At 38.0% G+C, this 23,735-nt stretch overlaps 3 protein-coding genes and 1 long non-coding RNA gene across 10 annotated transcripts; 3 read left to right on the plus strand and 1 right to left on the minus strand.

The window, feature by feature from the left end:
* Positions 1-2,870: 2,870 nt before the first annotated feature.
* Positions 2,871-4,928, plus strand: LOC105690443. Its single transcript, XR_007278909.1, has 4 exons — positions 2,871-3,039; positions 3,625-3,742; positions 4,318-4,445; positions 4,785-4,928. It is a non-coding gene; the product is annotated as an uncharacterized LOC105690443 (long non-coding RNA).
* Positions 4,929-10,019: 5,091 nt separating this feature from the next.
* Positions 10,020-19,132, minus strand: LOC105687876 (aminopeptidase N-like). Of its 6 annotated transcripts, XM_048656796.1 has the most exons (15): positions 18,947-19,132; positions 16,066-16,312; positions 15,634-15,966; positions 15,354-15,509; positions 14,944-15,252; positions 14,688-14,871; positions 14,188-14,607; positions 13,915-14,104; positions 13,589-13,842; positions 13,317-13,510; positions 13,023-13,190; positions 12,808-12,951; positions 12,643-12,724; positions 12,372-12,521; positions 10,020-10,322 (listed from the first exon to the last, which is right to left on the minus strand). In XM_048656796.1, the coding sequence occupies exons 1-14, from the start codon at positions 19,080-19,082 to the stop codon at positions 12,384-12,386; spliced, it is 2,955 nt and encodes a 984-aa protein (XP_048512753.1). In that variant the 5' UTR covers positions 19,083-19,132; the 3' UTR covers positions 10,020-10,322; positions 12,372-12,383. The 6 variants fall into 6 exon arrangements, with proteins under 6 accessions (XP_048512753.1, XP_048512752.1, XP_048512756.1 ...); XM_048656795.1 differs by lacking the exon at positions 10,020-10,322 and having other exon boundaries at positions 12,291-12,521; positions 18,947-19,131; XM_048656799.1 differs by lacking the exons at positions 10,020-10,322; positions 18,947-19,132 and adding an exon at positions 18,495-18,579 and having other exon boundaries at positions 12,291-12,521.
* Positions 10,428-12,149, plus strand: LOC105687888. Its single transcript, XM_048656807.1, has 3 exons — positions 10,428-11,503; positions 11,669-11,850; positions 11,966-12,149. The coding sequence occupies exons 1-3, from the start codon at positions 11,327-11,329 to the stop codon at positions 12,087-12,089; spliced, it is 483 nt and encodes a 160-aa protein (XP_048512764.1). The 5' UTR covers positions 10,428-11,326; the 3' UTR covers positions 12,090-12,149.
* Positions 19,133-19,257: 125 nt separating the features above from the next.
* Positions 19,258-23,731, plus strand: LOC105687540 (homeobox protein MOX-2). 2 transcript variants are annotated; one of them, XM_012403279.3, is made up of 5 exons: positions 19,258-20,542; positions 20,719-21,086; positions 21,185-21,558; positions 23,255-23,424; positions 23,513-23,731. In XM_012403279.3, exons 2-5 carry the CDS (start codon positions 20,749-20,751, stop codon positions 23,615-23,617), a joined length of 987 nt encoding a protein of 328 aa, XP_012258702.3. In that variant the 5' UTR covers positions 19,258-20,542; positions 20,719-20,748; the 3' UTR covers positions 23,618-23,731. The 2 variants fall into 2 exon arrangements, with proteins under 2 accessions (XP_012258702.3, XP_048512761.1); XM_048656804.1 differs by having other exon boundaries at positions 21,257-21,558.
* Positions 23,732-23,735: the final 4 nt, after the last annotated feature.

Consider the following 23,735-nt stretch of genomic DNA (forward strand, 5'->3'; position numbering starts at 1 on the left):
TGGACGCAAAAAACACCAAAGACTATAGTCTTTGCACATTTTTCCGCGTGAAAAACACCAAAGACTATAGTCTTTGCACATTTTTGGACGCGAAAAACACCAAAGACTATAGTCTTTGCGCATTTTGAGACACAAAAAACACCAAAGACTATAGTCTTTGCACATTTTTCCGCGTGAAAAACACCAAAGACTATAGTCTTTGCACATTTTTGGACGCAAAAAACACCAAAGACTATAGTCTTTGCACATTTTTGGACGCGAAAAACACCAAAGACTATAGTCTTTGCACATTTTTCCGCGTGAAAAACACCAAAGACTATAGTCTTTGCACATTTTTGGACGCGAAAAACACCAAAGACTATAGTCTTTGCACATTTTTGGACGTGAAAAACACCAAAGACTATAGTCTTTGCACATTTTTCCGCGTGAAAAACACCAAAGACTATAGTCTTTGCACATTTTTGGACGCGAAAAACACCAAAGACTATAGTCTTTGCACATTTTTGGAAGTGAAAAACACCAAAGACTATAGTCTTTGCACATTTTTGGACGCAAAAAACACCAAAGACTTTAGTCTTTGCACATTTTTGGACGCGAAAAACACCAAAGGCTATAGTCTTAGCACATTTTTGGACGCGAAAAACACCAAAGACTATAGTCTTTGCACATTTTTCCGCGTGAAAAACACCAAAGACTATAGTCTTTGCACATTTTTCCGCGTGAAAAACACCGAAGACTATAGTCTTTGCACATTTTTCCGCGCGAAAAACACCAAAGACTATAGTCTTTGCGCATTTTGAGACACAAAAAACACCAAAGACTATAGTCTTTGCACATTTTTCCGCGTGAAAAACACCAAAGACTATAGTCTTTGCACATTTTTGGACGCAAAAAACACCAAAGACTATAGTCTTTGCACATTTTTGGACGCGAAAAACACCAAAGACTATAGTCTTTGCACATTTTTCCGCGTGAAAAACACCAAAGACTATAGTCTTTGCACATTTTTGGACGCGAAAAACACCAAAGACTATAGTCTTTGCACATTTTTGGACGTGAAAAACACCAAAGACTATAGTCTTTGCACATTTTTCCGCGTGAAAAACACCAAAGACTATAGTCTTTGCACATTTTTGGACGCGAAAAACACCAAAGACTATAGTCTTTGCACATTTTTGGACGCGAAAAACACCAAAGACTATAGTCTTTGCACATTTTTGGACGCGAAAAACACCAAAGACTATAGTCTTTGCACATTTTTGGACGCGAAAAACACCAAAGACTATAGTCTTTGCACATTTTTCCGCGTGAAAAACACCAAAGACTATAGTCTTTGCACATTTTTGGACGCGAAAAACACCAAAGACTATAGTCTTTGCACATTTTTGGACGCGAAAAACACCAAAGACTATAGTCTTTGCACATTTTTGGACGTGAAAAACACCAAAGACTATAGTCTTTGCACATTTTTCCGCGTGAAAAACACCAAAGACTATAGTCTTTGCACATTTTTGGACGCGAAAAACACCAAAGACTATAGTCTTTGCACATTTTTGGACGTGAAAAACACCAAAGACTATAGTCTTTGCACATTTTTGGACGCGAAAGACACCAAAGACTATAGTCTTTGCACATTTTTGGACGCGAAAGACACCAAAGACTATAGTCTTTGTACATTTTTTGGGGTGAAAAACAACCAGAATTATTCTTTATTTCTTTTCGATTTTTTTTTTTTTGATGTTTTGCGATTTATTCCGATTTTCTCTGATGTTTTCTGATTTTTCGCAATTTTTTCTGATTTTTTCAAATTTTTTCTGGATTTTTGAAATTTTTTTACACTTGAGCCGCCCCTGGATGGGTGCGGGCCCTGGAAATTAATTGTTCGGCACTATTTTCAGGCTCCTCCCCTAAAGGGTCACGTGACCCGTCTGGAAACTACAGCTAGCGCCATGTGGCGGAATTTTCGTGAACTAAAATCCCAAGTTTCTTGCCCCTTGACGTCAGGCAATGTAATGCGTGAACGAGATGTATTTGGTGCCAATACTTTTCCAGTTTTGCTCAGAGAAATTACCTCGGCAAAAGTTTTGTCCCCCTTCTAAGCCAAACCAGAATAGTATTGACCATTCTTGAAAGAAAAAAACGGCGAAAGTTTTGTCATCACTCTGTTTTGTCAAAAAAAAAATCGGAAAGAAATAGAGAATAATTCTGGTTGTTTTTCACCCCAAAAAATGTACAAAGACTATAGTCTTTGGTGTTTTTCGCGTTCAAAAATGTGCAAAGACTATAGTCTTTGGTGTTTTTCGCGTCCAAAAATGTGCAAAGACTATAGTCTTTGGTGTTTTTCGCGTCCGAAAATGTGCAAAGACTATAGTCTTTGGTGTTTTCTACCCCGAAAAATTGGCAAAGACTATAGTCTTTGGTGTTTTTTGCGTCCAAAAATGTGCAAAGACTATATACTTGGGTGTTTTTCACGCGGGAAAATGTGCACACAGTCTTTGGTGTTTTTCGCGTCCAAAAATGTGCAAAGACTATAGTCTTTGGTGTTTTTCGCGTCCAAAAATGTGCAAAGACTATAGTCTTTGGTGTTTTTCGCCCTGAAAAATGTGCAAAGACTATATCTCGAAACAGTCAATTATGAACGTTCAATGCGGTATTCGATTAATGCAGCGTGTCGTACGTAGATCCTTTTTCGAGGCAACGGCAGTATGGCCTTAGCAGCCGAAGCGACGTGGTCGTCAGGAGCGACATCGATGGTAGCGCGTACATCCTTTAAGGAAAGAAAGAAGAAGCTAGCGAGGAGAGAGAGACATATATTGAGGTAAAGATTAGCAATGAATCAGTACGCAGTTACTGCTGCGCCATATATTTTGTTGACCATGTGTCCAGAGTCCAGTTTTGATTGAGCAGTCACTCGGAAAGGAGTGTTCCGTTGGATCTACATATTTTAAAAAATTGCTTGACTATCGGTAGCTACTGTAAGACCTATATCATTAGAAATTCCGTGAATTCCGTAACTCGGAAATTTTTCCATAAGCACTGGTGAGCATATTTTTTTTACCGTGACCATCGCATGTTCGGGCTTCCAAAAGGTCAGCAACTTTTCGGGGTGAAAAACACGAAAGACTATAGCGTTTGCTTATTTTTCGAGCGATTCTTCGCGATTTCGGGGTGTGAAAAATGGGCCAAGTAATTCTGTTCCCAAAATTGAACAAGTTATCGATCTGAAAGGTGAACCTTAAGGATATGTCAATGGGATTTATTGCTAGCTTGATTTAATCGACGTCTTCATGTTCGTTACGCCTTCCAACATAGAGAAAGCGTCCTGGATACGAACGAATAAATTACCTTTTGCCTCAAAAAAACGTCAAGCTTATGGCCTCAGATATTTTACAAGATTCACGGGGAAAGAATCTTCGACTGATTAGTCGTCGTAATAAGACATAAAGATCCGTAAACTGATTGGAGATCAATTATTCGATCGATGATGATTATTTAACAAGTGCATCAATTCAGGCACGAAGCAGTATAGTATATACTAATCAAACGAATTGCAGCCAATCATAAAACATCCGATCGGGGGCGTTTAATTTGGTACATGTTCAACAGAGTACACATGTGTTGCAGGTCTTCCGTCTTGGATTCGACGGCAGTCCGGCTTCGGCGACAGAAGCGGCGACATCGGGAGCTACATCAAAATAAACAACGCAGGTTCCTCAGAGCGACGATGGAGAAAGAGAGAACGGTGAGCAGAACTTCACATAGAATTTAGTTGAATATGCAAACGTTCCTATATGTATTTCGATCACTTGCTCTCGACTATTCATACTAAAAACAGTCGTTAGAAATCTACTAGCCCGGTATTCTGAACAGTCCTTTGAAATTCTGAGAGATGACTTTTCAATTGAATTACGCGTTTCATTCTGTTTTCCGGAATTCGAAGATAATCAATTGATCTATCTGACTGATACAAATTAGATATAGCCATTATTCTTAATCAGCTTTCTATACAAAATTTTTCTGATTTTTTTGGGTTGTCAATGAAATAAATTTAAAGTCACTCGAACGTCTGTTTTCCATTGTGGTTTGATTACACTATTATGAGCTCCGCTGAAGGATGTATTGCAAATGCACTCAATGCAGCTCCAGGAAAAATTCGTAGGGATGATTTTACAATGATTCACTCAATTTCTTTTTTCAATGAAACTTGGAATGATTTATTCATCATTTTCGTGGATACAAATACAGTATAAATATAAGCAATTGTTATATCGTGACTAGAATTGTACATGTGATATTTTTTTTCTTTCTTTCTGGTAGATGGCCATTGCGCGATGCAAGCAAATCAGGACATCAACGAGTCTCTCCAAAGATCCACTCCTCTCCATCCCGTTCCGGTAGAGATGGATCTGCAACACATGAGACGTACAACTCCTTTTTTTGCGGAGGTATGTTTCATTTAATTTATTCCTTTCGAGAGTCCCTAGTACAATTCAACGTTCAAAGTCTGAGTATATAAATTGCAACCCCTTGGAAAATATTTTCAAAATCCTCATAAAATCAGATCACCCAGCTCTACCCAATAGACTCGGTAGATTCATGCACCCCCATAATAAAATTCATCAAACAAGCCAATAAGGCAAGACAATAATTTATTATCATATAACTTGGTACAATTTATTATAATTCAAACGTCTTATACTTATATAATGATCATAAAATAAGTCATACATTAGGTAAGTTATGTAATCAGTTGACTAATTGTATATTTGTTATTTATGTTACAGGTCGCATATCTTCCAACGTCGGAGATGCTGTCGCCGCAGTTATGACCCCCTGGACTTCCCCTGTTCATCAGGGGGAGTCCAGGGACCCGTCCCCTGGGACTGCGCGGCCTCCCACCGCCCCCGGGGTCCCAGGGGACCCAGTCCCCGAGGACTTGTCTCCGGGGATTCGGTATCCCCGCTGGAGGGGATGCCAAATCCCGAGGGACATGTCCTCGGGACTGGTCTTCGGGGACGCAAGTTCCCCCAGGGACACGTCCCCGGAGATGCGGTATCCCCGCTGGAGGGGATGCCGTGTCTTTGGGGGCGTGGCCTTGGGGGAATAAGCGTCCTCGAAAATCCCGGGAAAAGGAGGTCCCAAGCGGACACTTTGTTTTTCGTTTCTCTAGAGAAATCAAGAAAACGAGTGTCCGCTTGGGACCTCCTTTTCCCGGGATTTTCGAGGACGCTTATTCCCCCAAGGCCACGCCCCCAAAGACACGGCATCCCCTCCAGCGGGGATACCGCATCTCCGGGGACGTGTCCCTGGGGGAACTTGCGTCCCCGAAGACCAGTCCCGAGGACATGTCCCTCGGGATTTGGCATCCCCTCCAGCGGGGATACCGAATCCCCGGAGACAAGTCCTCGGGGACTGGGTCCCCTGGGACCCCGGGGGCGGTGGGAGGCCGCGCAGTCCCAGGGGACGGGTCCCTGGGCTCCCCCTGATGAACAGGGGAAGTCCAGGGGGTCATAACTGCGGCGACAGCATCTCAGAGTACCTGAAATATACAAAAAGTGCATTTATAATGACGTAATATAAGAATATGTTATTACCAATATGATATTCTATGTCAATATATTAGTTTAATGTTATAATATATTATCTGTTAATATATCACTGCCAATATAATTTTATAATACATTACATTGAATATATTTTCATAATATACTCTAACTTATATCATACTGATACTTATTTCTACCTGCAAACGAATTGTGCGATGCCATGTAACGCCTGCCCTTCATGGTTGGAAGTTGAATGAGTACTGCGATGGACTAGGCACAGTGATGACTGATTGAAAGCCTGAAAGAAATGTCATACATAAAATAAAGTAAAATTGTAAACCTGAACCTAAGATTTATTAATAAATTTGTTCACGATATAACGGCGAAGATTATTTCTAAACCTTTGATGAATTCCCAAATCCTATGGATAGACAAGTTATAGTGTTTGAACGCGAGGACCTCTATCCCGCACTTGAGAACATCATGATGTAATGAGTACTAATACGAAAGTTCATTAACGTGTGATAAATTACACCTAATTGTCCGAAATCCAGATCCAGATTCCCGAGATTGCAGGATATGAATAATCTTTCTCACCTCAAAAAAACAGTAAGCCTATAGCCTTAGGATTTTCTCAAAATTTGAGACAAAATTCAATAATTTTTTTCATGGAGTTTCCTATGCTATTCCTATGTATTTTGATCTCAGGAATCCAAATTCGAAAGTTAAAACGATCCATCTTCAAAATCGACCGAGTTATCGCCAATTTATCGGTCAAAAATGTGAAAAATCGAGGATATCTCGATGGGATTTATTCCTAACGCAATTTAATCAACGTATTCGTATTCCCTGTGCAAAAATACACAAGAAAAGTCACCTGCAATTGATTTAAGAAATACTTCACATTTTGACCCGAAAAAACGGTAAGCCTATAGCCTTAGGATTTTCTCAAAATTTGAGACAAAATTCAATAATTTTTTTTATGGAGTTTCCTATGCTATTCCTATGTATTTTGATCTCAGGAATCCAAATTCGAAAGTTGAAACGATCTATCTTCAAAATCGACCGAGTTATCGCCAATTTATCGGTCAAAAATGTGAAAAGTCGAGGATATCTCGATGGGATTTATTCCTAACGCAATTTAATCGACGTATTCGTATTCCCTGTGCAAAAATACACAAGAAAAGTCACCTGCAATTGATTTTAGAAATACTTCACATTTTGACCCGAAAAAAACGGTAAGCCTATAGCCTTAGGATTTTCTCAAAATTTGAGACAAAATTCAATAATTTTTTTTATGGAGTTTCCTATGCTATTCCTATGTATTTTGATCTCAGGAATCCAAATTCGAAAGTTAAAACGATCTATCTTCAAAATCGACCGAGTTATCGCCAATTTATCGGTCAAAAATGTGAAAAATCGAGGATATCTCGATGGGATTTATTCCTAACTCAATTTAATCGACGTATTCGTATTCCCTGTGCAAAAATACACAAGAAAAGTCACCTGCAATTGATTTTAGAAATACTTCACATTTTGACCCGAAAAAACGGTAAGCCTATAGCCTTAGGATTTTCTCAAAATTTGAGACAAAATTCAATAATTTTTTTTATGGAGTTTCCTATGCTATTCCTATGTATTTTGATCTCAGGAATCCAAATTCGAAAGTTAAAACGATCTATCTTCAAAATCGACCGAGTTATCGCCAATTTATCGGTCAAAAATGTGAAAAATCGAGGATATCTCGATGGGATTTATTCCTAACTCAATTTAATCGACGTATTCGTATTCCCTGTGCAAAAATACACAAGAAAAGTCACCTGCAATTGATTTTAGAAATACTTCACATTTTGACCCGAAAAAACGGTAAGCCTATAGCCTTAGGATTTTCTCAAAATTTGAGACAAAATTCAATAATTTTTTTTATGGAGTTTCCTATGCTATTCCTATGTATTTTGATCTCAGGAATCCAAATTCGAAAGTTAAAACGATCTATCTTCAAAATCGACCGAGTTATCGCCAATTTATCGGTCAAAAATGTGAAAAATCGAGGATATCTCGATGGGATTTATTCCTAACGCAATTTAATCAACGTATTCGTATTCCCTGTGCAAAAATACACAAGAAAAGTCACCTGCAATTGATTTTAGAAATACTTCACATTTTGACCCGAAAAAACGGTAAGCCTATAGCCTTAGGATTTTCTCAAAATTTGAGACAAAATTCAATAATTTTTTTTATGGAGTTTCCTATGCTATTCCTATGTATTTTGATCTCAGGAATCCAAATTCGAAAGTTAAAACGATCTATCTTCAAAATCGACCGAGTTATCGCCAATTTATCGGTCAAAAATGTGAAAAATCGAGGATATCTCGATGGGATTTATTCCTAACGCAATTTAATCGACGTATTCGTATTCCCTGTGCAAAAATACACAAGAAAAGTCACCTGCAATTGATTTTAGAAATACTTCACATTTTGACCCGAAAAAACGGTAAGCCTATAGCCTTAGGATTTTCTCAAAATTTGAGACAAAATTCAATAATTTTTTTTATGGAGTTTCCTATGCTATTCCTATGTATTTTGATCTCAGGAATCCAAATTCGAAAGTTAAAACGATCTATCTTCAAAATCGACCGAGTTATCGCCAATTTATCGGTCAAAAATGTGAAAAATCGAGGATATCTCGATGGGATTTATTCCTAACGCAATTTAATCAACGTATTCGTATTCCCTGTGCAAAAATACACAAGAAAAGTCACCTGCAATTGATTTTAGAAATACTTCACATTTTGACCCGAAAAAACGGTAAGCCTATAGCCTTAGGATTTTCTCAAAATTTGAGACAAAATTCAATAATTTTTTTTATGGAGTTTCCTATGCTATTCCTATGTATTTTGATCTCAGGAATCCAAATTCGAAAGTTAAAACGATCTATCTTCAAAATCGACCGAGTTATCGCCAATTTATCGGTCGAAAATGTCAAAAATCAAGAATATTTTCACGAGAGTTAGCGATCGAAGTAATTACTCATAAATTGCAGACGTACAAATTATAATTTGCTTCACATGTGAGATCATATAGAAATTAGGTACATTTCAGAATTTAATAAATAAATGAATATATATCTAACTGAACGAATAAATGAGTTCACACATCAATTTCGAAGCTTTGAAATTATACCGAATCATTAATTTACTTAATCAATCCAGTTATTCATTTATTTGTTCAATCGATCAAATTAATAGTAAAAAAAGCTCTCGCAATACTAATGGAATAATCAACAGTTGAAAATACTATTATCAATGATTAATTGTTTGATTACCAAAACAGTCTGCAATTATAGACGCGACGATTGCTTTACATCAAGACTACAAAGGCATCAGGTATCAATTCATTATTCAATCAATGAATAAATGAACACATAAATTTAGAAGTATCGTCATCATGAGAATGATTAGTTATTGAGAAATATCTAAGGCTTAGCGTTTTTTCGAGGCAGCAGGCAAAGTCTTATAGAATGTCAATTCTAGTACGCTCATTGAATGCATTCTGACTCCAGAAATGCAAAGCAGACAAACCACTCCTGATCTTATTACAAGTCAACGAATACACGATAACAATCATTTCTTACCTTATACGAATTTTTCAGCACAACGTAGGGATAGTAGTTGAAAGTTGAACTGTATCGCGAAGAACTAGGCATCTTCGACCTCTGTCAAGTACGAGTCTGAAATGCGAAAATATTATGTCAGAAACCAAGTGAATTTGTGAAATTGAACCGAAAATATCAATAAAGTCGTTCATGAAGTGGCAATGAAGCAGAATTTTAAACCGAAATCCCGAACATACGATGGTCACGGTAAAAACATTATGCTCACCAGTGCTTTTGGAAAAATCTCCGAGTTACGGAATTCGCGAAATTTCCAATGATATAGGTCTTTCAGTAGCTACCGATTGTCAAGCACTTCAAAATATGTAGATCAAACGGAACACTCCTTCCCGAGTGACTGCGCAATTAAAACTGGACTCTGGACTCATTGTCAACAAAATATATGGCGCAGCAGTAACCGCGTACTAATCCGTTGCTAATCCTTACCCAAACATTTGTCTCTCTCTCCTCGCTAGCTTCTTCTATCCCTTCTCAAAGGATCTACGTACGAGACGCTGCAATCATCAAATACCGAATTGCACGTTCGTAATTGACTGTTTCGAGATTACTCGGAATTTTCCGCGAACTTTTTTTATGAAAAACTGAACAGCGGTGTCAAGAGCTTCACTTTTCAAAGTCTTCGCTAATTTTTGGGACAATTCTTTGGGATTTCGGGGTATAAAACATTGTATCGAAGCATGATTGAATGATTGCATGCATATGCAGGCATGTGCTGAGACTTGCAAGTAGATAGGTGATTTCATGATGATTTAGCGAATGAGGCTTCGAAGGTGGTGAGGGATAGTAAATCGTGAATCGTGTTTCGGTAGTAGTCGAGATTTATTGATAAATTAACGTTCAGAAATACATGTCCAGAAATACATAAATCATCCATAGCAAATAATTTGAACAATACTTCCAATCAAATTAACATCATCATCAATACTAATTCAATAATTATCATCAATGATTTGATAGTTCTTCAAAAACACCATATAATGCATAACTTATTCATACAAATTATCGACACTGCACATAGGATGATAGGCTTCGTAGATGCTTCGAGTATCGTCTCGTATCTCAAATAACGGGCCGGACTGCTTCATAGCGTGCATGTTCGTCTCCTGAAAAAAAATTGGACACATGCGAGTATACATGATAAACGTGAAATAAAGCTGCGGAAAAACTGAATCATCTCAGAAAATGTTGAACCCAGCATAATTCATGCGGTAAATTCGTGTTTCCCAGATCAGAATACATGAGTAAAGCGTCCCGAAGCTCTTTCCGCAAATATTTCACTTTTTACCTTGAAAAAAACACCAAGCCAGCTCTAGATATTTAAAAAAAATTGCAATTAAATTGTTGAACTTTGTCCATAGATTCTGATACAATATCATAATGTATGTTGATCTCAGGATTCCAAATCTGCACGCCAAATATCTCTATCTATAAAATCGACCGAGTTATCACCAACTTATCGCTCCGAAACGTGCAAAATTAAAGATAGCTCGATGGAATTTATTAATAACTTAATTTAATCGACGTGCATTCGTATTCCTTATGTGAAAATATATGGACCAAGCGTCCTGAAATTAATTTTGTAAATACCTAAGTTCTTACCCTCAACAAACGCCAAGCCTATATCGTTAGATTTCTCGCAAAATTTAGACCGAAACACAACAATTTTTTTCATAGAGTATTCTATAGTATTCTTATGTATTTTGATTTCAGGAATCTAAATCTGAAAACCAAATTGACCCATCTGTAATGTTGTGCGAGTTATCACCAACTCATCATGCGGTAAAGCGAAACATCAAGGATATCGGAAAACATTCGCTCCAATTATCGAAACAATATTCAATTTTTGGTTTCTAGAAATCGCAAAAATTTGAGACTATTCTATTCTTATTGATGACTTTCGATTTTTGGTCAAGAATAATGAAAAGCCTATGATAGGACGATATGTCGAAGCATTGCAGATCTGCACAGATCCATCGACACACAGCGGTTCAATGTATGTAGTCGATAAAGTAAACACGTTACGGCATCAAATGCTGTGTGTCAAAACGCTGTCAAAATAAAATATAATTCATTCATAAAATAACCTGAAAATTAATTTCCGTTCAAAATGACAGAAAATTGTTTCACGTCTTTGGCATCTCATGCACGCAATTTAGATTCCGGTCTTCAGGAATTGTCAGAAATGTGGCGAAACCCTCTCAAGATAATGGGAGGTTATGGTGCAAACCCGAAACAGGCTGACGAGGATCTACAGCTTATCAAAGCTAAAATTGAAAAGCTAAAGGTAAACAAATTGTTGTTATTCAAACTATTTCCATCAGCCTATACTTTTGTAAATTAAATATGATCGTAATTTTGGCAAGTACCCACTGCCTGTATCAGTAGTTGAGATTCAATTTAAACCTCATACTAACTGTAGAAACAAAATAAAGAAAATGTAATTCTACAGAATACCATCCTGGATGATACAGCACTGAGAGCAGAACATATAGCTGAAATGGGTGAATTTTTGCAAGAATCTCAAGAGATGTACAATAATCTGGATCAATCATGTAAAGATATTAAAACAATTTTATCCGAATTTGGGTATAACAACCCAGAAGATTCAGATCGGGAGGATTCTGTGATCAAGTACGCCTGCAGTATTGTAGTTGATTCCATTAATTACTTCATATTTAATGATGTCCTCAATGATATCCAAATATTGTATTCGATTATCATATTACACCTGAAATTTTTGGCACAGGTCAGAAACAGAATACAATGCAGACTCTAGCCTGATTGCATCCGACGTTACTGACGATCGCATACAAGTTGAATTCACTCCAGATATGGGCTGGCGACAAAAACCAAGAATAACATTATCTTAAGAAAACTAATGTACTTCATACTCTACCTTTGTAAATACAATTTCATGTTGTGGAAGGTCATAACTTGAAGTAATTTTTTAAATTGGTTAGTCTCACCTCCATGGTATACAACACCAGATCATCTCAGCTGGTCAAATTGATAGCTTTCGACTGACATAATATAATGATGACCGATAGATGAGCAACTTAGATGGAAGTTTATCAGGTTTTAGTAAGAGTTGCTTTATTCATCATTTTATAAGACACGTGTGATGTGTTATAAACACATAATAAATGGTTTACCCTTATAGGTCTTCAGGTTTGATTGAGGATATTTTGTATCTGATCCATATATTTCGTCACCCAATCGACATTAATTCTCACTTCTTCAATAGTTTGTTGAAAGGCTGTATTTGTGACACCCAGATTAACAGAGTCTTTGAATTTTTCTAGCTGAAATCAAAGTTTAATTTTACACGCGTCTGTTTTTCGAAAGAAACATCTAAATTACTCCATGCTAGATTTTAGATATGGACACGATTCTAATGTTATGGAATTAAGTTGCGGAACATACCTGCCGCAAATCTGATTCAGAACTCATATACTTCGAAAGTGCTTGTACCATTTTTGCCATGGCTGAGAATCCAGTACCATAGCTGAAAAATGTATCATGCCATGTAGGTAGTGGGAGTTTAATATTTTCATCTATGAAATCCTAGAACATCCAATATTTACTTACTAATCGTTAAGGGCGGACCAATTCTCTCTCAGAAATCGAAATGCGATACCTAGGCCATTGGGTGTTTCAGCTATAGAACGAAATACTCGCCAACCATCTTGCTTTCGCACACCAGAATTACTTGAAAGAGTTTTAGCCAAGTAGCTGGATACAGTAAAGGAAATTATATAATTTCAGCATGATGATTATATTATTAGTATTTTCAGTGAACTCACTTGGAGAGGATAGACTCATTGGATATACACCCCAAACCATCCAACAGCAATTCTTTCTCTGCTCCAGAAGTAGTTTGCAGATATTGGTTCCAAACGAAGTTCCATTCATTCTTACCAGCGTGCTCTAGGCCCGTGCAATATATCCAACTTCGTAAATTCGGAGGAATCCTGTAATTGTATTATCGACATTATAATCAATCCGATTCAGAACAGAACTCACTGCAGGTGAGACGTCAGACCTTGAAAAATTGAGATTTTCGAAAATTCATGCTTGAATAATTAAGCTACACGCACGGGTTATCTCCTGAAGATATGCGAGTCCAATTTTGTAGGATTTGATGAGCATTTCTCCGACATTCCTCATGACCAACTTCACAAGCCCATCTTAGAATATCTCCTCGATAACGTCGTTCCCTATGCCCATCGTCGTCTTTTTCCTCTGTGCCAAGAAACTTGAAAATTTTTTGCACGAGTTTCTGCATCCATTTCTGTAGAAAAGATTTTACAAAATCATACAAAAAAAAAACAATCAATACAATCAGCAGAATTGTTTCATAAAATCTTACATTGAAACTCGCGTCAGAGTGCAGCTTGTTATGCATATATCGCAATCCTCTAATAGCAGAATCCCATACTAGATAATCTGTTTCATTTTCTAAATTTTGTAACAAATCCATAGTGATTTTATACTTTAAAATTCCTGCTCTTGAATTTGCCAATACATCATCCACTAACTGAGCTCTAATTGCAGCTGGCAGTAGCTCCATAGACTGTGAAAGTAGTTTCCAGTTTTTATCATCGTAATTGACACGGTAATATCCTGGATAAAAAAAGTGTTCAGTGAATCAATCCCTTACAGCCACTAAACAAAAGTAAAATCTCGAGTTTTCACCTGTTTGGCCGAGATTAAATAAAATCCATTCATCCTCATTCACTGTGTCATTCAATTCTAAGGTAGGATGGTGTAGCCATGCTTTCGGAATCGTCTTATCATACTGCGGATATCCCTGCTTCGTCCACGTCAATGGGATCCACCATAATTGGGTACTATCCTCACAGCCTGTAGTCCAGCAGAATTGCTCCTGAAATAAAATACGAGAATAAGAACTGCCTACCCCACGATTATTAAGATATTGGTGGAAGCTTGCTTCGGAATGAATATTACCTGATACACCGTAATGGTACCGGTATTAGAGTTCCTATTCACATGAAGGATAGGGTAGCCTGCTTGCAAGGTCCATGTATCCATCACCGTTTTCACTGTGACGTCTTCCATCATCGACCGATGAGAATGAGCCTCCAATGTGAGTGCTTCCCAGAGATCATCTTGTTCAGCATTTTGGTAGGCGTAAGTTCTCAAATATCTTCGGATTCCCGATTGGAATACGTCCGCTCCAAGGAAATGATACATCATATGAATAATTGAACACCCTTTTGTGTAGGAAATTGCATCGAATATCTGAGTTATCTGGTCTGTACGATTAAGAGTAACAGAAATGGGATGCGAACTTTTCAGTGCATCGATTTCCAACACTTTTTGTAAATCTTCGAGCAGGGCGTCTTTCACCCTCCAAGTTGGTTCTACCTAAAAACGAATCGTAATGAAGGGCTATAGATTTCTCAATACTCCCAGCGGTAGTTGCTCAACTACATTCATGTATTTACATGATCTACTGCTAGATTCGCAAAAAATGATGCAAATCCCTCCTTTAACCAGAGATCAGACCACCATGCTGGCGTCACAAGGTTTCCAAACCACTGATGTGCAAGTTCGTGAGCGGCAACCAGAGCAACATCTTGTCTGACGCTAGCTGCAGCCTCTTTTTCATCAATAAGCACCCCAGATTCTCTGTGATGAGATGAAATTCCACATTCGAATGGAGAGATGATAATCTTGCTACCGATACTAATAATTCCTCACCTGAAAGTGATTAGTCCCCAATTTTCCATGGCAGTATACCCGAAGTCTGGCAAAGCTACTATATCCTGTTTTTCAAGTGGAAAGGTGATATTGAAGTAGCCCTCGAAGTAATGCAGTATCTTCGGACCTACATTGGAAATGTATTCCGTATGATCGAGTACGTCCCGTCGTGACCACAATTTAAAGACGGGCTTTGTTGAATTAATTACTTCGACATTTCCAAAATCAGTAACAATAAAAGCGACCAAGTATGTAGACATGAGGAGAGACTGTGGATAATGATCCCAGACAAAGCCTGGCATTGTCGATCTGTAAACCAATCGTATCGAACGTTCAGATCCACGTAATTTTCGAAATTCTACATTTACTAGTTCGCCGAATTTTTATACAATAACATTTAAGGCACTTACATACTTTCCGTCGATTTCCGGGGCATGTTAGAAATAGACGTCATATTAGTACGCCTACCAAGAGAAATTTTAAATCGAGCTTTGAAAGAGGGTTCATCAAAGCATGGAAATGCTCGGCGTGCGTAAGTGGGTGAGAATTGAGTACTAGCCATCCATCTATAAAAAAATGTAAATAGCGTTTGTTCGTATTTGAAAATAATTAAAAGCAGATCGAAGTTTTTTTTTCAAACATTAGGTGTCAGTTTGTATCCTCCCCTATGTTGCTCTATGTCGCCCTCACCTGGTTTCTTTGGTTGCTAGATCGACATAACTGCTTCTATAAAATCCTTGGAGAACATCATTTAGGATACCAGTAAACCGTATATAAAGTTTGTAGACATCACCTTTCTTAAAAGGTTTGTTTAACTTGATTACAACTACGTCGGAATCGTCTTTTACAATCACATCAGTCACCACAATCTCCTTGGTCAGAGAATGAAGCTCAACTTCATCGAACTTTATTTCCTTTGCGTTCAGTATTATCTTATTCGTAGGCTCTTCACAATTGAAAGTTATCCATAACTCTCCACTGCTGGTAAAATTACCCTCTTCCAGATGAGGAATTATTTTCAATCTGTTATCAAATTGTCGAGCGTTAAAACACAGTTCCGGAGCCTTTTTTTTTTCTCTTTTTTATTTCAAAGTAACAACAGCCTGGTGTGAATTCATATACCTGTACTCGGAGGGTAGAAGGGCCCTCGGTAGACGTTCCTGTACCGCGTCGTCATTTGAGGGTGGTTTTTGAGTAGTAGCCGGATTTGCAGAGGAACTGGTGAGCATATAGGCGATGAAACCGATCGCTGCACAGGTAGCTGCTATCGCCGTCATGCTCTTTGCACTAAGGCCACAGCTCCCTGGGGTTCGATCATCTTCCATTCCTTCGTGCCGATCGTAGGCCAGAAACGTCACCTCTGCGATACCTGGAAAAACCGGACTTTCTAGTTTCTGTCCCAGGATTAACCCGTAGGGTGATAATAATGCATTATTTAGTTACGGTTACTAATTTGCCTCCAAAATTACTTTACAAAATTTGTGAATAACACTCAACTATTTTCAACACTGCATTTCAACCTTTTACTTTCAACTTTAACTTTCTCTTGAAAAATCGACAAAACTTAATCGGTTGAGGAGCCCACCGATCACCGAACTGTTTAATTTCAAATAATGGATCGATTTTAATGGTGAGCCGATGTAGGTGTCTCAAATATTCAACAATAAAATTTCTATCGCAATACCGGTGTTTTTTTTTATTCCTGCATACCTGGATTTCGCCGACGTTGCTCCTGCATTTTCCCTACAGCGGCACGTTATGAGAGCTATTATAATTAATTAAATTCAAAGTAAATCTATCTTCATCGCGGACAAACTACGACTGAGTTAGTCGAACAGAAATGAACCGACCTGGTCCGCGCATTCCCAAGAGCGATAACCAAAAATATCCATCCTCTTGTAGTTTATAGTTATTCTTGAGTGGTCTTTGCAGGGTTTAATATTCAATATTCGTTGTAAACTGTGACGTATTTAAAAGCATTTCAGTTTGAAAGAAAAAAACAGAAGAATCAAATCATCACGGCGCCAATGACGTCGTTTCTTTATATCTTACACGCATCTGATGTCCGGAATGAAGATTATATCCTTAGTTTATCGGTTGGTCTTATTTATGTTATACATAACAATACAGTTGGCTATTGAAATTTCGTTATTCGAAACAGAAACGGAAGCAGGATACTTATCTCGTAATATTTTCACTGTGCTTGCATGGGAATTTTTCCCTTTCGTCTCACCCTTTTTTTCTATTTCTTTTTTTTTTTTTTTCAATTTTTAGTATCATTTATGACGGTGAGTATAGTTGTGATCGTATTATTTCCCACAACAAATTTAGGGTTGCAGGCTAGTCTGATATAAACCGGGTGCCTCTAGGAGGCGTCTGCACCGTCGATGCCTGGCTTTCTCATTACACCCAAATATTCTCACGCACGGTCCTTCTCACTTAAAAAGTCACCAACTTCGACCACATTACACTCCGTCATAACTACGGGACATTACGCATTTATTAACACCCACGCATTATAGCGGGGTCTGGATTTCTTCGCGCGCGGTCTTTTCTTATGGTGTCAGGTATATTATTAAACTTACGCATATTCCCTCATATCGAACATGGTTAATGGAAAGAAACGATAAAAAAATACTCACGCGAATAATTTTTTCTCCAATCTTGATTACACACTAATAATTTCCGTACCCCGTTCGCTTCATGATTCGACGATTATTGTTTCTTTACTATATAGACGGAAAAATAAAGACACAAACACTTTATTGAAGCGATCTCCCATAAGACTTCCGGTTTCGCGTCGAGTTCCGAATGGCGAAAAAAATCTTTTTGACCGTCGGTAAACCCCTCCAGTTCTTTGGTTTTTCCTTTTCTAAAGCACTACGGTAGACTGCCTGGCACCAAATATAGGTTTCAAATTTCATCTCGCGCGGTATTCCCCAAGAGCGTTCTTTTCGTTTCCTGTTGGGCGAAAGACGTGTTCGCACGCGCTAGAAGATTTTTGGGTTGGTTTCCTCAAACCAAACAAGCAGAATGATTAATAGGGGTGCGCGTCGAAAGGGCATCGCCGAATACGACCAACGCCTGTTTTCTTAGGTGGGCTTCTCGCCCTGGATTAACTTATGTTCTGGTTGACAAAGTAATGGTTCTTGTTCAGTAAAATATATCAAACGATATGGCAATTCTTCAACGATGAATAAAGTACACGCACATTAATCGTTATGATGCTGGCAATGATTAAATTTGCAACCAATTTCGTTACTTGGTTTTTTTCTTGTTTCGGTTTTTTCTTCTTTTTCTCAAAACGTACCTGAGTTTGCCGATCAATTCTTGAATGTTTCCATTCACTGCAGGATGCTCTTTTTCTTACAATATAAGTTTTTCAATCCCTTCAATTATCTAACGTCCGATGTGCAGCAGGATAGAAAACTGTATGATATTATGTAATGTGACTCGTTCGAATTACAACGCCGTACTGACGAATATATATTGCTCATAGGTAAACACTATTTTCCCCTAATAATATCAACAGCGATTCTACTGAAACCCACCAGGGATTCTTTGACGTAGCTTCCTGGACTAATAACTGCCCCACTGCGGTACCTATACACTGCCGACACGTAAATTGTGTACGAAGGTTACCAGTAAGTAAAATAATTCTTCACTTTAATCCAACTGATTACATCTAATCTTTTTGAGATAGAGATACAGGTCTTACGATCATCAACGACTCTGAAATAACATTCGCTCAACTGCAATTTCAATAACTTTGTGCAGACGTCATGTATACGAAATTTATTCCACTGCAACTGTTTATTTTTTTTTTTTTGAGAATTGTGCAAAATTCTATTTTGCACGCGGGAACGATCGTGGCTATCTAAAAGCTGCATGTACTCGCGTTCGTATTTTTACAATCGCGCATAAATAACGCCTAACATGTGGTCCCCTTTTGTTGGGGATATAATTATTACGGTACAGCTTGTATAGATGTATACGTATGTACCAGTATATTTCCATCTGTTTGAGAATCTAGCCGCATCTTTGCTGCCGCAACAAAGAGTGTGCAAAAATTTGCTGGGAAAGAGCGAAAAATCCTCCTCCTCACTATAAACTTCACATCCGCGCGGCGGCGGTCTCATGGAGACTTCAGACCACGTTAAGCTTCATGCGGGGCTCTCAGCGGGATCTCTTAGCCCTTAATGGTGCGTGACAGACTGAAATCGGAAGTCAGTCTCAGCTTACAGAAAACACTGTTTTTGTTCCATACCGCGAAAAATTCTACATCGTACATGACGTAGTCCTATACTTATCTTTATATGCAGCTGTAAAATAAGCTCTTTAGTTATTATTTTTATCTACGATCGCTGGCTGAGATTTTTTGACTGCAGGTGTAACAGGATTTTTCTGAATTCTCTAGTCAATGCTGAAAGTCTCGTTGTGTAGTGGTAGATACCTGTCTTAAATTAGCACTGAAAATAAAAGAGATGCGGACAAACATTGTTTTTTTTTTTTTTTTTGTTCTTCAACTCAAGAAACTTGAAAAAGAAGGAGATACAGAATTAAGTGCACATTTTCTAGGAGATATATTACAGCTGGAGGTGTACCGAACACCGTGGACGCGGTGGATCATTAGCGTCTTGAATGTGATGCCTCTCCTCATCCTGCAGACTTCGAGCTCTTCACTCCTGAATAAACAAGGCTAATTGTAAGACCTTCAGATGCAGTTTAATCTCCATATGCTTATAAGTACGGTATTCCGACTCAAAGTACGCGGGCAGGTAATTGGTCTGAAAATAGATGACTTGCCTCGAAAGAATTACACTTGTATTTTCATGTATTTTCCCCCATCGCAGAAGCTTCTGGAAAATACAAATTCTGAAACCATTTCTTCACAGAATTATGCTGATGAACGAGAATACGTAAAAGGACCCTATCATTTTATCAATGCTGCAGAAATCGATGCTCCGTAGTCCTAGAGTACATTAAAATTACAACTATTATAAATCATCAATCTTGTTTTATTTCAGAACAAATAAATCAATATTTTTCAATCTTTTTTTTTTTTTACGGTGATTTACAAAGAGACACACAGATCGGGATGAATTATATAAAAATGCTACATGAACGCTGTGAAATTTTCGAAGGGAGCATCTCAAAACGAATTAGGCGTAATTGAAACCCGATTAAAATTATGATTCAAAGATGGTATGAATTTTTGTCGGACCGCCATATTATAGCAGTGGATAAAAGTAGAGAAAAAAAATCAGACACCGCCCATCGTGGTCCTAAGATTTAAGTTCGTCATAATTGGTGACAATTAGTTGGTTATTCGTGGGCATACTTCGTTACTATTGGCTACTGGGCTGTCCCCGTTGGTGCAGGCCAAGTAAAGACTCGCATCTTATACTCCACATGTTTTACTCTGACATTTCGAACTTAGTATACCGAGACAATTCACGAGAACAAGTATTGTTTTATACGTGTGACAAACTGCGACAGTCAACGATCACCCAATCGGCTTGCATTAATTACTGCTAATTATTGTGCGACGATTAGTGCGATATTTGGTGTCGTTTATTTTGTTCTAAGACGCCTGCTGGTAATTATATTAATTATTATATGGAATACTGATTCAAACGATGATGTGATATTCATAAAAAAAAGATCAGTTCCTATCTAGATCAAGATCAGATACCTATAAAAAAACTTAACTGAATAATAATCGACAGTTTAAACAACATATTTTTATGGAATACATAAATAATTGCTTTTCAGCTATCCGTAGCTTGAATAAATAATATCCCGATGGAATCTTGGGCAGAGCATAATAATATCTCATCAAGAATTCGTATGGCGGAAGATATGTTCGCGTTACCTCCGACGCCGCCCACACCACCGACGCCGCCTTTAATTCACCTTCAAGATTACCAAGGAAATCGTTTTCCAACTCTAAGTTCCGAAGCAGCATGGCTCTATAAGTGGCCTTGGGATGTGTCCGTTGATCCAGGTGATATTTCGGAGGCTGTTAAAATCAGCCCACCCCTAACAGGTACAAGGTGCTCTCACGCGCACGTTAATCACGGAGGATCAAGTCCGGCGGAAACCACGACATTTGACAACAATCAAAATTATCAAGTGCACAGGTGAGAGTAATTTTCGATCCGCGATTGCGCTAATTAATAATGTATTCCTTCATTTTATTCGTTCATTAACTTTGTTTTCAATTCGCGTCGTATGAAAGATGGGAAATGCAGTACGCGAGTTACGGCATTCTATGCGGTGATTTAGGGTCATCACATTGTTCTTTGAGCAGAGAAGAAGATGGTGGCAATTCTTTAACAGCGGAAGATTCCTCGATGGATGTTTCCTGCCCTAAAAACAACGGACAAGTTGAGCAAACGGTTTTTAGGGCCTGGGAAATTTCTGACATCCAGGATGCTTCAGCGGCCGCAGTCAGTACGAGTGAAGAATTTTGCAAAATTCACCCCACTGACCAGTCAGACCTCCCCTCAGCGCCTCCGATAGCGCAGTATCCTGGGCACGGGGTATACCAAAATTTTCAAGTCAGCGAGGACGAAGCTTCCACTCCACCTGCTCTATCTGAATCAGATTGCGGTAAGATAAATTATGCAGGTATTTATTGTCCTGATTAATTCATTTTTTCTCTTGCTGCGACATAAGATGAAAGACGCGTCTATAATGGGAAAAGTTTGTCTGTCAGGATTTTGGTTACCAAAAGACGGAGAAGAATAAAAAATATATGTAGATGTATAATCATTATGTACCGTATGATATTATGTACTGTAAACTTGGCACTGTTTGTTGATAATTAATTTGTAACGGACGCGTTTATGACTTTACTGTCGCCAATGTGGCTACATCGGTCGCACTGCAGCCTAAATATTTATCTGATAGCAAACTATTGTGATAGTACGTTGATTTACTGTGTGTGTATAAATGATCGTATATACATATCACCAACCCTTTAGAATTGACCCCGTGAATTTAACTAGACAGTTGTATAGGATCCAAAAGAATTTTCAGCTTTTTTGGAGTAGTTAAGAAATAAATTTTAAAGGGTTCTGTCGAGGAACGCTATAAGACATGCGGACGGTCGTAGGTTCTGACCATATCCATATATATTACGTTATTTTATATACTATTCGTATACGTGAGCACATAGATGTAGCAATTTAGAGCGAAGAACACGTGTCAATTCCGAGTCTTTGGCCATCTGTCTCATCCCCGCCCAAAAAAGCTCGATGAAATGAAGCGGGTGAATACATCGTAAACTTTACATTCTCAATGAAAAACCATTGAATGCCGTAACATGGGAATTATGAGTAGAAGAATTCACGTAATACAGCTGTAACACAGCGGCTACGAAAGAATTCTCCTTACCCGTCTTCATTGAATTATTATTCAAGAATTTTACCTCTTTTTCATTTTTATATATATTTACTTCGCGTATATGCTCCAAAACTTTTATACCTATTATCTCAACATTTATTTTGGAAATTTATTTTGCGGTGGCACCTAAATTCTGTCAAGGATTATTAAATCCGATATCATATTTTATGCATATGAAAATAAACTCGTACCTCGATAGCTTCTGTATATTGACGTCATAAAATTAACTACCGATATTGATGATATGAGACAGCAGCACGGGAGTACAGTAGGGTGGATAAATACGTTACAAATCTGCATACGTATAGATTCATATTAGAAACGAATGCATTTCTGCAATCGGTTGGTAATTTTGCGGCAGCTAAAAGTAACTAATGCATTACAACGTATCATAGAAACCAGACATAAAGACTGCATATAGATGTTAGATTATAGTAGTATGTTGAAGTCGGTGAAGATCCATGCGCTTCTAGCCGCAACCCACATTTCAAGTGGTGCGAATCGCGGCGAGCTATATCTCTAAACCGGCAGAAGGAAAACGTCATCACATGACGCATCGAAGATGCAGTTATTTTCATCTTTGATTACAAAAAGTTCCGCCAGCTAACACACAAAAGTCGTGGTTTTTTGCCACTTCATAACGTACATTTATGCGATACATTTGTTACAAGGTACATTCATTATATCCGTGTATATCAGTAGAAGTAAATCTTCCGCAAAGTCAACGACATGAACTATGATGAATAGCAATTAATCTAGATCGAGTATTTTTTTCAATTTTTCCCGGCGTATTTTTGCAGTGATTCAGGGATCGTGGAAAACAATTGTGCACCTTGTCGGTCGACACTTTTTCTCTAATTGTCTTGCGATTTTTCATTTCCTTTTTTCCATTTTTAAATAGAGACTAGCAAAAGACTGAGCGGAAGTACAACGGATAAACCTCGTAAGGAAAGAACTGCATTTACAAAGCAACAAGTCAGACATTTGGAGTGCGAATTCGCGCACAGCAATTACCTCACTCGACTTCGTCGATATGAAATCGCTGTTGCTTTGGATTTGACGGAACGACAGGTAATTTATTTAAAAGTCAGTAGTTTCTAATGATATATATGTACCTCGTGAAGTGGTCATCAAGAACGGCTTCTATTATTCATTTCAGGTCAAAGTTTGGTTTCAAAATAGACGTATGAAGTGGAAACGAACGAAAGGGGGTTCCTCTTCTCAGGTGCTTCAGGGGAAAAATGGTGATCATCTGACCCACTGAATGCAGGGAATGATCGGACTTGTGGGAGTCATAATTAAATATCAAATGTAAATATTAATGTTAGCTTATAGTAAGAAGAATTACCTATACCAATAAAAGTGAATTATTATCTGCTTTG

This window comes from Athalia rosae, chromosome 6, assembly GCF_917208135.1.
Source record: "Athalia rosae chromosome 6, iyAthRosa1.1, whole genome shotgun sequence".
Taxonomy (NCBI): domain Eukaryota; kingdom Metazoa; phylum Arthropoda; class Insecta; order Hymenoptera; family Athaliidae; genus Athalia; species Athalia rosae.

What these genes read in the sequence shown, in the direction of transcription:
- LOC105687888 (XM_048656807.1), top strand. Translation starts at nt 11,327, where the DNA reads ATGACAGAAAATTGTTTCACGTCTTTGGCATCTCATGCACGCAATTTA. An exon ending in CTAAAATTGAAAAGCTAAAG is followed by an intron (nt 11,504 to 11,668) that starts GTAAACAAATTG and finishes GTAATTCTACAG; the next exon opens with AATACCATCCTGGATGATAC. An exon ending in CGGGAGGATTCTGTGATCAA is followed by an intron (nt 11,851 to 11,965) that starts GTACGCCTGCAG and finishes TTTTTGGCACAG; the next exon opens with GTCAGAAACAGAATACAATG.
- LOC105687876 (XM_048656796.1), bottom strand. Translation starts at nt 19,082, where the DNA reads ATGAGACCGCCGCCGCGCGGATGTGAAGTTTATAGTGAGGAGGAGGAT. An exon ending in AAACAGATGGAAATATACTG is followed by an intron (nt 16,313 to 18,946) that starts GTACATACGTAT and finishes CGGTTTTTCCAG; the next exon opens with GTATCGCAGAGGTGACGTTT. An exon ending in ATTTAATCTCGGCCAAACAG is followed by an intron (nt 13,843 to 13,914) that starts GTGAAAACTCGA and finishes TTTTTTATCCAG; the next exon opens with GATATTACCGTGTCAATTAC.
- LOC105687540 (XM_012403279.3), top strand. Translation starts at nt 20,749, where the DNA reads ATGGAATCTTGGGCAGAGCATAATAATATCTCATCAAGAATTCGTATG. An exon ending in TCTATCTGAATCAGATTGCG is followed by an intron (nt 21,559 to 23,254) that starts GTAAGATAAATT and finishes ATTTTTAAATAG; the next exon opens with AGACTAGCAAAAGACTGAGC. An exon ending in TGGATTTGACGGAACGACAG is followed by an intron (nt 23,425 to 23,512) that starts GTAATTTATTTA and finishes TATTCATTTCAG; the next exon opens with GTCAAAGTTTGGTTTCAAAA.